At 34.1% G+C, this 14,309-nt stretch overlaps 1 protein-coding gene across 5 annotated transcripts in view; it reads right to left on the bottom strand.

Annotated features, from left to right (window-relative positions):
* Nucleotides 1–14,309, bottom strand: part of LOC110381445 (A disintegrin and metalloproteinase with thrombospondin motifs like) — a 154,309-nt gene that overhangs the window by 89,829 nt on the left and 50,171 nt on the right. For all 5 annotated transcript variants that reach the window (XM_064041361.1, XM_064041360.1, XM_064041359.1 and 2 more), the window contains exon 2: nt 2,800–2,896. In XM_064041361.1, coding sequence (XP_063897431.1) covers nt 2,800–2,889 — 90 coding nt within the window. In that variant the 5' untranslated portion in view covers nt 2,890–2,896. The remainder of the gene's footprint in view (nt 1–2,799; nt 2,897–14,309) is intronic.

The following is a 14,309-nucleotide window of genomic DNA, read 5'->3' as shown; positions in this document are numbered from 1 at the left end:
GATGACAAAATCGATAAGTAAAACTTTGAATTGTCACTATTTTAGACACGATTTGATGAAACAGACATGTATATTATATTACATGGAATTTTCACACTTTATTGCCTTGAGTTCGAAGTATATAACTGTAATTATATCTATTAGATGTAGGTATCCCACATTGAAATAATTCCCTTTTGGTACAAAGATACTGCAAAACTTTCCGGATTGATTTTCTACGATAACGATTGATACTCCTAGATTATTTATTGTCAAAACCAACAAGAACTCTGACTCAACAAAATAAAGGTGTGAACACACTGGCAACAATAAATGTTGTCACATTACTATCAACCGGTTGCTTATGAAACCGATCACGGGGCGTGGTTCGACACCAAATGCCGACTTTACTATCAGTTGTTCGACTGTTATGACTTTACGACTTCGTATGGTTTTGTCCGACTTCTCGACTGTTTACGAGTAAAGTAATATGATATAATAGAGGCGTGGTAAATACGTTAGAGACGTGATTTGTAAATGATGAGGTTAATATAGTAGTAGATAGATAACTGAAGTAAAAGGGGCATCATGATTCAGTAGAGAATGAAGGTAAAGGGACATTATGAAGTAATGCCTATTGCTTTTCATGTGTTGATCTAAATAAAAGTATCTGTAGATATTGTTGGTAAATATTGTCGCTGATTCTAAATAACATAGGACTCGGATAGCAAAAATAGAACATCTTATAATGTTCATTGATGGTAGTGGTTCATAATAATGAATGAATCTACTCAAGTTTATATAATGTTATGTGTTACAATTATATTATGTGAAACTGTTATCGCCTTCAGCGCTAGTGATGCGGATCTGAGCAAAAACTAGAGCTATTGGTGAAGAAAATGATCAATGTTAGTTTATACAGTAATAAGGCGGTCGTAATTATTGTTAAACGAATTTAGGAGGCGTCTGGTCTTACATACATACTTTAATTATATTTACATTTGAAATTATATTCTAAATCTACTAATACTGAAGGCATCTTTGTTAAAATCTTACCATCTCATCGTTTAAACAAACTTCATTCTTATTTTCATCTACATATTTATTTTAATAAATACCTAGAGAAAAAAATGGTGTGAATAACACATATTTTTTTGCCAGTAAAATCATCTTCGATTGATCACAAAAAATGGTCAATCAGTCGTTAAAAAGGTGTTCGACCGATCAATGTTACAATGTCCAAAACATCTTCAAATGACAATAGCGTCATGTCAAACTTTTTTCATTGATTCAGGCTCAAGTTCACCAACAACATAAACATTAATTTTAAAACCACGGTTTACTACAATTTTTCACGTTCAATTTTCAAAGTAAAGGTTGTTTTAAGAAAAACGGAGGTTTAAGATGTTGGTGAAATGGGCGTAAACGTGAGTAATAAACATCAAGTTGAATTAACGATATGTTGATGACTCTCAAATGTCAAAAGGCCAACAGAAAGTATCGCTATTCTAAAACTAACTCATCTGTTAACGTAATTTTGTGGTTTGTGGCCATTTAAACTTACAATAAATCAACGGTTCCCTCATTTATTATTAAATAAAATACTCTATTTATGGTTCTTTTGAAAATAACCTACAAGAAGTTAGTAGTTTTGCGAAATATCTCGCAAAACTAACGTTTTAATACCACAGATACAGTGAAAGTAATGCGGTAACTACATGAATTATGTATGTACGTGCGAGCCACTGGAATGCCGTATAACTTCCGAAAAAAATCCGTATTACGCCAACAACTGCACGGCAGCCGATAAGTCACGTGTTTTGCACGCTTTTGCCAACATGGCCGCTGGCCCTTGACAGCTGTCAAATCATCCCGCGCTTTTTCAATGGAGTTTTCATATCCTCTATAATTCTTGTAAGTATTTAAGACACAATTTGATTTAATTAAGAATTTTTAAGAATTAGCTTGATAATTTCGAGGCAAAAAGAACACAGCACGCGGCATTGCAGACCGCCAATCAGAATTTTACGACATATAAAAAATTACAGGTGTTCTTCAAAATTAGCGAATATTTATAGATCATATCTATAAAATAAGATGTTTAATAAACGCGTTGGGGTCTGTAACTAAGAGGTTGCGAATAACCAAATAAAATGTGATTTTTAATTACAATTTTAAGAATCCCAACACTAAACTTGATCAGAAATTATTATAAAACGATTTCGCATTTAGCATGGAGACATGTTTTGGCTCATCAGGCAACTAATAATTTTACATTACATTTGCATGTATAATGAGGTACAGAGAAAGAAATCCGGTTTTGCCAAAATTTCGTACAGAACACACTGTTTATCACGATTAAATACTCGAATGTCAAGCGTCGATTTCGTTAGCTTTTTATGACTTTTCATAATATTTTATACGTTTGTTATTTATTGTCTAATATCTGTTAAACCGGAGATTATGTCAATATATTTCAACACGTTTGTGTTCATGCTTATTGGGTCATGAGAGGCACCTATTTAAGGATATTACGCATTCGAAAAGTAGGTGAATTTATATAATTTGAACAATTGTAATTTTAAAAGCTTGTTTGCAATGTAATAAATTGGGTGTTATGTAAACTCAACTTCATGTAGATTATTTTGAATTACCCCAACCATTTTTCTGTCTTTAATCAGATGTAAAATCACTATGTGATATTTTTGCAAATGAATGAAAATATTGTATTTTAACTGTTTCTAGGGCCAGGGGACTTTTATAACACCCTGAATATTTAAAATTCTAATTAAAGAAGCTCTATATGAAATGGTAACTTACCTTAGTGTCAAGTGTGTGTGTGGAGAAGAATGAGCAGAGAAGTACGAAAGCGGACAGCCAGTGGGCCGACACGTACGGCGTCGACTCCATTGTGAATCTGAAACAACATAAAAACTCATGAAAAACTAGACTTCAATATTATCATATAAAGGTAGGTAGTACCTATATTCATATAATGGCTGAAGGAAAGTATTGTACGAGAAAAAAATTGTGTCGACCCCAAATAAACTGGGAATAGGGCAGGAGGAAGAAGAAGACATGGAATATTTGCTTTGATATCTAAGTTTCAGTGCTGTTTTATATAAAAATCTGGTTATATACAATCTTCTTAGGTTTTTGAGAAAAGTACGTGCAACCTCTGCTTTAGCTATCTATTGCATCAAGGAACATTCAACCAAAATTAAGTGTTTCTGCCAACAAGTTGTAATAAAACTTTATACAATAACATATTAAACATAAACAATAAACCATTGCATAATCACAACAACATTACAAGGACCGTGTTGCCATACAAATAAATCACCGCGCCTGTGTTGCCAGTTTTCACCGCAGAAATTCTCAGTACCACAGTGTAGATCGAGCGATATGGACGTATCTTGCGATCTCAAATACTGCTTGCAAATAACACTTGGTGTCAAGAAATTGTGTCCTTATTACGTCTTGTTATCTCATAATGGGTACAAGGTAGTTATTGTTGATATCTACTGGGAACTTTTGCAGATATGTATCTGGTTTTTTATTTAATTAAGGGCGTCGTACTGTCTGGCTGTATTTTGCTCGGTGATAGAAGGAAAAATATTCAATTTCGTCTGTATTTTCATTGACAAGTTAAGAGATACTTAGATTCGTTAAGTATAGAGGTAACTTGGCCGTGAAATTGATAGAAGTGACGAACTAAACTATTAAGTTGGATCTAAGTCATAGGTATATCCCATTCGCCGAGCTATTTCCCAACTATTTTGGGGTCAGTTCCAGTCTAACCAGATGCGGCTGAGTACCAGTGTTTCATGTCATGGAGCCTTTCTGACCTCCTTAACCCGAGCAACCATGACAACCGGCACTCACCAGCTTATCGTTCCTTCCAAAACATAGAACTTGTCATGACAAGATGGTCACCCATCCACGGACCGACTTGCCATAAAAATCGGCGATTGGAACTAAAAAATCTTTACTATACTTGATAGAAGGTATATAAAAGCTTCGCAAATAAAAAATCAATCACTTCAACATATTACGTATCAAACATTTTAATTAACACCCCAGCTTGTGACTAGATTGACACATCAAGTGTCAAGAGGATCGGAAGTGAGCGGCGATCGCTGGCGGCGATTGTGACGGCCTCAGCATCATCAGATATAGCTTACAATGCGAAGCTTGGCGTCCTGTGACTGAGAGATTTTTATACAGATTTATTTATAGGCTCCTGTGATTATAATTAACCGAATTGAAAAAAGGAAGTTCGCTTTTGAAAAAAGGAGCTGTGTGTATGTATGCTTGTGCGCGCGGTAGAACGATTTTGAATTGGTTTTAGTCATAGTATTTGTCAGACGTAGGATTAATTATTGATTTCGGTTTTACTTTTTAGTAATTTATCAGAATTATTCTGGTTGTAGGGACACACACATACGTAGCTATGTAAGTGCAAGTACATAGTTAGATATAGTAAGGTGTCGCGTGCATTATTCCCGATCCCATACTTCATTCTGGTTGAGATCGTCGTTCCTGATTGTCGTGTTATATTATCTGAATGCTAGGACCCTACCATTTAAGGAAAAATCAATGTCAAAGTTGATTGATCAAAATATATGTGATTAACTTATCTTCTTTATAAGGGTTCACTGACTAAAATACAATGTCAAAAAGGCCACCTTCCCAGACACAAACAACTTTGAATAGGTATACTAGTCTAAATGATGGTTTATGGGACTGGGAATCACGCCTTTTAACATAAATTAAGCATGTAATTGAATAACCCATACTTAAAAAAACAATATTATTTAGGATCAAAAAGTAAATAAACTCGAGATTGAATGTTATTTATTTCAATTTGATAAACCTAAAAATAATCACTTTACAATATCTCTTATTTATATCTAATCTTATTTATTTTGTTAGCAATCTAAATTGTCGAAGGCTTCAATTAAAAACTTATTAGTTATGGCTAAAACCAATTTACAAATTGTTTATGGTCGTAATGCTGAAATTGCTATAGTGACCTTATTGTGAAATAGACACCTAAGATTTTATTATTAATTTCCTTGTCTTTTAGATTAGATTAAAATTTACTTAACATTTTAATATGAAGGTCTACTTTAATAAAAAGTAAGAGAAAACAATAGTTTCTCCTACATTTTTAAACTTACAAAAAATCAAAACCATAGATTAAAAATGTCCTGTTTCCCGCCAACAGCGGCTGACCATAAACAAACAAAAAGTCACATCTGAGGTCGTCGCTCCAAGAAGGACAATGTCTTTTCGCAGAAACGGACTCGGCGAAATATTAATAAAGCAACGTTCGCGCCCGGGACATGTTTCCGCATTGGCCGACCGGTCCCGGACAGGTGAAAATAAACCAAGTTAGTTGTCTTTTAGAGAATTATATAATGCCCGGTTGTGGTACGAGGCATTTTGTCTTTGTAGCGAACAGATTTGCAGACATTGTGGTGTCTGAATTGCTATTTCATTCAGGACTAAGTTCCTTTATTTTAGTTTGGAGGAACATGGGTGTTTCTAGCCAAATCATGAGCTTATTTTTCTATTAAGCAATATATTCTGTGGAAGCTGATTCTACGGATTTTATTTCCACACTTGCTAATGATTTTAGGTAGGTACTTCAAAGTAATAAAAGAAAGATAGAAATAAACTATTGGAATAAACAAATCATAAATTATGATGTTTTATTACAACCACAATTTTATTTATGATTCAAAAATGAGAAAAAATCATCAATAAAATAAAATATTTATAAGTAAATAACCATTGAAGAGTCACAAAAAATAATTCAATTTTGACGCTTAACCAGCCATCACAAGTGACCATATAAAAAAAAAACATGAACATTAATTTTAAAATGATTTACGTCATAAAGATGGCCTTTTATCACATTCATTCACCTTTAAGAATTTCTCAACGAGTCGCTTCAACGAGCACAAAAAAACTCAAATACTTTAATATGACATGCGTAAATCATAAATTAATTTATAATGGTGTGTTCTTCCATAAAATCGGAGGACAAAATGACGAATTATTTAATGTTGATGTTTATTCGTCTTTCAGAATATATGATCCTTTTCTTACACCTTAAATACTACATACTGTCCTGATTGGCTCAATTTTTGACGGACTTCCCAAAAAGGAAGAGGTTCTTAAATCGATTTTTTTTCTATGATCGTATCTACTGGTGATGGTCCTTGTCGAGCATAAATAACAATTTTAAAGAAAAAGCCTGATCTTTGTCCGGAAAATTCTAGAAAATCCCGAAATTAAGAACCTGCCATATTTTACAGTCCCCCTTTTCCTTATAAAACGGTGCTGACAAAAATGTCGCAAGGTACACGCAGCGTCATAAATACAAACAAAATGGCGGCTGACTGAATAAATCATGCGAAGACCGTTTGTCCAATTACTCGCGTGTTTAGGGCCGAAATATATTGCATCAGGTTTCAATGGGCGTAAATTATTGCGATTTTATTGTACTCTTGTAATAACATTTTATTAATTCGCCGTGCGAGTACGATTCCGTTTATTTTTAGATGTTTTATTAATTGGCAACACTGTTCCGTTGTGAGGAATGTTGTAACCTTTAGGAAAGAGTATTTATATCGATAAGTGCTGAAAAAATGACATGGTAATTTATGGGGTTCTGCTTATATTATAAAACCATAATATTGCAACTTTCATTAATTAAATAAAATGTAGTATTTATTGTCATGGAATTGACCCAATTTCATAGGGCAGGGCTTGTCTTGCAAATGGTATCTCTCATAGACAAACATTCAACCTCACCCATTTTACATTATCAATTTCAACATACTAGCTATATTAAAATATTAGCAATTTAAATATATTCATCTATTGATTACTTCAATATCGAACTACCAACACAAAACACTTACATTTTATCGTAAAACCGTAACATTTTGACATGCATGTGTATATGACGTTAAGTTGAAATAACCGTTTATGTGTCGGTGTAGGACCATTGAGTTTTATCGCCGCAATGCATTGTCTATGGCTTGCGAAACTTGAGTGTTTACGAGTGTACAGTACTAGTAGATTGTTCAACATGGTAAATAATGGTTTTATTCTATGCAATCGTAACAACTGTGGAGGTTTTTAAATCTGTTGAATTTTCCTGTTTTGAAAATCAGGAGGCACACGCTTATGCTTGCTGGGGCTGCGGGATTGTTCGAAATAGTTAAAGTTCATAGGTCAATATTAGCGCGATTGTTTCTTATTTTTTTTAACTATCTGAAAATTGACCTAATAAAAGGTAAAGATATTTTTAGGTCCCAACCTTTATATTGATCTTTTAAACATGATTAAGTTTATAATTTGATTTATTATATTGTAATACGCGCAGAAACACTATTATTAGAGATGATTAATATATTTTTTTAATATTCAACTTTATGCAAATCATAGGCCTACGTAACAGCAGATACAATACTATAAAATATTTCGATATCGATCTAAAAATAACCAGTTGCGTTTTTAACGCAATCGCTAACAAAAATTAAGGAAATCGCCTCTGACTGATAATTACATAATTATTTTATGTTTGTTTTGTTTTAATTAATTAACCGAACCGCCTTGGAGTTAGAAACGAAATAATGTTAGTTATTTATTGGTCGATATTGTCACATATTTGTTGCAGTGAACTGACTTTGTTACTAAAAATAGGCATTTAACTGCAATCATCAAGCTAGTTCGAAATCATGGAGCATATAGATATCTATGGAATTCTAGGATATAATGCAAAAACAATACGTTTATTGATGTATCATTTCCCAGTTAAATCCTTATTTGTATATCAATTGAAACTAAACCTTTAAAAAACAAAATAAAATACTTTATTTAAACTTACAAAAAAGGCCAAATAACAAAAAAAAAAATCACAAGCCTTACTATCAAAAAAAAAAAAAAAATAATCAATTTGAAAATAGAATTGCACATGCGACAAATGGAACCTACTTATTAAACGAGCGAATGTCATTGTCTATGATTATGAACATAATCTCCACTGCCGGACCGCATGACAGTATTTTATTTTAATTCTAGGAAGCGGAATTCGAAATTAATTACAGTAGAATTAATATCGTTGTTGAATAGTATTTTTATTAAAAAAACGTATGTGTTAAGAATTATTTAGAATCGATAGAACTTGGTAGAAACTAAACTTTATCATATTGTTATGATTGTCTTATTGATATAGGTAGTGTATAGAATCTCAATAAATCTCTCTCTATAAATGAAAATCATTTAAACGATAAAGCAAGCAAGTCTAGTAAATACACTATCGAAGAGTAAGATATAAACTTGGTATTATATTTCTGTGTAATGATAATCTAAATCCCATCTATTAATGGTATTTGTGGTATTTTCCAGTAATTTCCTAGATTAAATCCTTTTTTAAACTATTTTCGAATTTCGCATCCATTCTTAATGGCACTTTCCATTTTCAAAAAAGTTAAAATAAAGGCCATTTAATATCTAATATCCAAGTGAGAGCACAGACCCACAAAAAAAAAAGAAACCGCGTTATAAGTAATATTACAAAATAACGTTGCATAGAGCGTGTGAACGTTAGTTACGACATTTCGTACAAAATGGCCGATTTTACGAAATAACCAATTTAGAGACGAGACGATTGTTCTGCCTTTAAATCATGGAAATAACGAGATAATTATATGTTAGCCGAACAAATTGATGGCACAAAAATAAAGACGTCTTATTATTTGAAGAAAAAAAAAACAATTTGACATTTTGATTTATTTTCGGCGGGTTTCTTGGCCAATCATTTTATTTTAGCAATGTATTGAATAGTATTGTTTTTTTTTTTGGTTAATGATTTGTTAACTGATTGCACAAAAAGCAGGGTTCTCAATTCAAATATTTGTATGATCTTCTTTTGTTTTTTGGTGCGGATAAGAACTTCAGATTAGGGTAAGTTTGGTGCGTGATATTACTGCAACGTTTCATGAAAACTCATTCAGTTTTTCAGTATTTGCGTTAAACCATACACACATGCATACAACTTTCGCGTTTATAATATTAGTACATAGTATTACTGAATAGTTCCACAGACAAGTTATCATACGTTTTACACAACATACACGGACATAGACAATTTATTTTTCAAACTATTTTTGCAATAAAAATAACTACAAATAACTTGGAAGCGTGTATGGAATTGTGAAGTGTGTGAATTGTCATAAAGAATGTTTTTACACAAGATAAAATATTTTAATTGTTGTTAATTAAACATAGTCGCCATTGCTGAGAAAGGCATTTTGTTATAAAACTTAATTTATCTATTACTGGTGCATGGGTGCATGAGTGTATATGCTGGTATAAAAATATCTGTTCTTTACCAGATTACAATATTTTATATACAACGAAGAATAATGCAAATTGTTTATAAATACTATTAATTACCTGACTGCCGAAAAAGACACATCTAATAATTCTGATGGTATATGAAAATGTATCTCAAAATAAACAATATTAATCAATTAATTTTATATAAATGGATAATCCTTAAAAGGCCATCATAATATTAACACCATATTCAATTACATATTCAACACTCACACACATATCAATTACCAAATATAATGTATCGTCAAAACTTGCGCCTACGCACAAATCTTCATGACATGGCACTGTCATTAAGCTTACTACGATTTGTAAACGCGCTAGACGCAGTGTCAAAATTAGTAGGTTATAGTTCAATTTCGAAAAGGATTTAGAATAACAATTGTAGGTATAGGTCTGTCAGACTATGCCCAATATTTATTTATTTATACTTTATGTACAAAAAAATGGTACTTACTTCATGTACAAAAACATGCTAATCAGGCTCAATTGCACAAGGTATTCTCTACCAGTCAACGGGTAGGAAGTTTACAGTAAGGTACAAAGAATACATTTAAAAATGGAAGAATAATTATTATTATTCTATCTAGATCTACTAATTTGCTTCCGAAAAATAGGAATTTGACATATAGGTAACATACGTACACATTTTGACATGTATAGTATAGGGCTTATGTCAAAATCCTATGTATAGTAAGTAAACCAACATATTGGGAACGGCCCTAATGGGAACTTTAAAAAATCTCTTGGATCAATGAAGGATTAACTTGATGCAAGTTGTAAAAAAAATGTGTTCCCGTAAAATATCTCGCGGCATTTTTGTATCAATTGACACAAAACAGTTTAGTACTTTCGGCATTATTGAGGCCCAAAACACTCGGCAATTACAGTAATAATAAAGTAATATTTACTTCTTCTTGTAACACGTTAACTTTATATTTCCTGATCCCATAAAATACGAGAACGATCCGTTAATCCTTTCCTGAACACCGAAAGCCGGCATTCAATAAAGGATAAAGCACGCCGAAAAATAATCTTCTTTGGTACAGTCAACTTCAGGTCAGTGGTAATAGTTTTATAAGAAAATCGTACTTATTACTATTGAGTTAAGGTGCATGACAGTTACCACTAATGTGCAGTTGACTGTACATTTCATGTTTCTCGCGCCGAAACATTTTCTGCTAATTGGCCTCCTTGATAAGACCTTTGTCGGCCGGCAGAATGACAACCGGCATAAGTATATGTACACTCCTTTGACGATTATTTATACGAGATTAAAAAATGAACGGGCCTTCAAGGAAGCGAAGTGGATATCCCGGGGAACGAATTTATTGCGATTCAAAAACGATGACTTTGTTTAAGAGCCATATGTTTTGTTGCGTGATCAAAGGGATAAGATGTGTTGTGGAAAATGTAATTAGATCATCTCAAGTTGAATATTTCTATATATTTTTATCGAAAACATTAAATTCAGTGCTAGTGTTTTGAGACATTTTTGCACTGTAATGTTTACCTACTTAAAAAAACATCCAAAAATTACAAAATTTTCCAACGGAAGAAAATTCGATAACAATCTACCTATGGCTAATTTTAACCAATATAACATAAATATACCTGTTATACCAGTACAAATAACTAGCAATAAACCACGAACTACTAACTAAAATAATTAAATGAAGACGTGTGAATTACTCAGACGTTTCATGAGAAATAAACACAGATAAACACTATAATTACAAATGAAATCAAAATCGGATGTTGCAATTATTATTCCAGTAGTTGAAACCTAATAACTATGTTTAGTAGCAAATAAGATATTGCGAATATAACGTATTTTCGTGATACGTGAACATACAAAGTGCAATTTAGCAAGAAGGTGAATTTTGCGCAAAGTGCTACAATAGTCTTAATTTTTCGCTCTTTGCCGTTCCGAAGTTAGCTGACAGTGACTTCATTCACTAGGCATGCGCGTGGCATCAAATTGTAGACATTAGAAGGGGCAAATTCTTTTATGAAAACTGATACCTATGAGAAAGGCCCTATTCACCTATTTTCCACACCCGTAAAAAATAAACTTTTTGATATTTTCTTCAAATAAGTTGTTTGCGTTAATTTAAAAATCTGACCAAACCCAACTCTATGGCGGCCAAATATTCCTCTTCGTCAATTTTCATAACCCGTCCTTCATTATACGCAATTTGACATTATCATCACAAATACAGGCATCAAAACACCTGTCTTCTATCAACTGTCGATTGCAAAAAACACAATTACTATTATTATTTCAATGAACCTTCTTACATGCCTACACAACACCTCTTATGACCTCTGCCCTCGTGATCAGCAGAAAGACTTTTAGAAATGATTGACGCTCCTGATGAAGCTAACAAATAATAAATACTACTAATAAATTGCATTATATAGCTTAGAGTACCACACTGCAGACTTTTTAGTCGGCCGATAGTTGCATCGGGTGCTTGATAATTACGGAGATGTATTGGAGATGCACATAAGGGTGCGTCCACATCTGGCGAATGTGCCGCGAATGTGCAGCTCGCGAGCCGTTTGCGACCTGCCCGCGAGCTGCGCGCGTACATTTTTGTTCGTGGGCCGCTTCTGCGCCGCCCGCGCGCATTTCGCGCGCGACCTAAGCGCCGCACGCGAGCGGCGCGCGACGTCTGACATCTTCGATAGTACTGAGCCAATATACGGAACTGTAAGGGCGAGAACTGATTGCGCGCAGATCGCGCGCCGCTCGCGCGCTCTGTACGAGCCTTGCATGAGTTGCGCTAAAGAGGCACACCAAACTATTGCAGTGACTGCACGCACGCAGCTCGCAGACAGCTCGCAATCGGCTCGCGTGCTGCACATTCGCGGCACATTCGCCAGATGTGGACGCACCCTAACGTCATCTCCCGATCCTTTACCCAACTATGTTGGGGTCAGCTTCCAGTCTTACCGGATGCTAAGTACCAGTGTTTTACAAGGAGCGACTGCCTGTCTGTCCTCCTCAACCCAGTTACTCGGGCAACCCAATACCCCTTGGTAGACTGGTGTCAGACATACTGGCTTCTGACTACCCATAACGACTGCCAAGGATGTTCAATGACAGCGATTGGAGATGGACATAATAAGGGCCAGATATTGTTGGCAGGTATCAGATCGAATAAAAATTTTACATCGCGCAACTGTCGGCCGACTGATATTCTGAAGTGTGCGAATAAACTTAGGTAATCCGTAATCGATTCTGTTGATTACGATTGCTCTTGCATAGTTTGAAACCGGTTTGCACCGATAGGAACTGGAAGAAAGCAGTGGAGTGTGTAACTTTGTTTATGCAGGCTTTGCATAACGAGGTAAGGATGGCAGTAATAGGCGTTTTATTAGCTTAATTGGTGATTGGAAAGACGTTACTCAAAATTTTACTAAAAACGTTATTACAAAGAAAACATTAAGTAGGTAGCAAGTGATTTAACTCTTAAGGAGACATTATAGGACCCCTTATTTTATATGAAATAACGAATTGCAGGGTTATGGTTGTAGTTTACCGAAACCTACCTCGTGAAACATTGTGTATCAGTGAAAACCGCTTGAAAATTACTGTAATTTGTGAGTTTATCGCATACAAAAAGACACGAGCTAAGACTTTGTCTTACACCTAAAATTAATTCTACAATCAACTGTCTATGGGTCGTAATACAACGCAACTTTTTGGTTAATTCTTCGAATAATTCAACAACTAATATAAGGTAAAAACCCTAAGAAACCCATTTTTCAAAGAGCACTTTCACACAGTTACAAATCGCACTAGATAGACAACAAAACTGTATGAAAGTGAACTTCTTACCAAACGAATATTAAGGATTCTCCACACGACCAAGTTTTCACATGTCCGGACCATCGATTATTATAAATTCTGCTGCCTTGCTCGCTTTGTGAGGGGAATCTAAAGCTTTGTGGTACTTTCTTTATTTTATACGTTATCTAAGAAAGTTTGTTTGTTTGTGTCTGTTTAACTGATGCAACTTTCGAGGCTTAAACATTAACTCTAAGTCAAAGTCAAAATCTTTTATTAAAGCCTTGTTAAACCTACTGAACTTGGCTGAAACAAAATTGGATGAACTTTATAAAATATTTAAGACTTTCTTAAAAGCCTACGTATTACACGCGACAAATAACACAGGACATCTTGTAATAAACAAAACTTGAAGAAGTAATCCTGGAAAATCCCCCAGTAACCGCAAGTCGGCGTAACATCCAACAGCGCACGCAACATAAAATACATTATTATAAAAAAAGGATTAACATGTCCACAAGATAACGTACCTCTTTCGACAAAATCCTCGCCATTCAAGATAACAGTTTAAAACGCGGCAACACAGTAATCACACAGCATAACATTTTGTACCAATCATAAATTCCTATCATCATTCTGCTATAAAGTATTAAATTTAAATTAAGCTGTATGGAACGTTCCTTTGCACACTCGACGCTTACAAAAAAAAAAACAAAAATGGCGCGGAATAAAGTAAATATGGCGGAGGCTTAATGAATTTTGTGTCACCTCCATTATTGTATAACGGGATGAACAGTTTTCTGTTAAGCAAACTCATTGGGGATTTTATCAAAGGGTCAACAAACCTGTAATGAGTGCTCGAACAGTGGGGGGCGAAAAAGTGTTGATTCGATTCGGTCTTTTGACAGTAAAAAATGTGCGGGCCAACGGCCAGGGTCACGGTAGCCATGGCCCGATGTAATAACATCTGGGAGCCCGATTTTAGAATCGATAATCGTTATTAATCGAGATGATTTGATAAATCGAGATAAAGCGTGAGTCATGTTTAAAAAAGCGAAACATTTTGTCTATGTATCTGTCATGTCGTGTAACTACTAGGTATATTGTTTGTTGAAAA

Source organism: Helicoverpa armigera, chromosome 25 (assembly GCF_030705265.1).
Source record: "Helicoverpa armigera isolate CAAS_96S chromosome 25, ASM3070526v1, whole genome shotgun sequence".
NCBI lineage: Eukaryota > Metazoa > Arthropoda > Insecta > Lepidoptera > Noctuidae > Helicoverpa > Helicoverpa armigera.
This window is presented reverse-complemented; position numbering and strand designations above follow the sequence as displayed.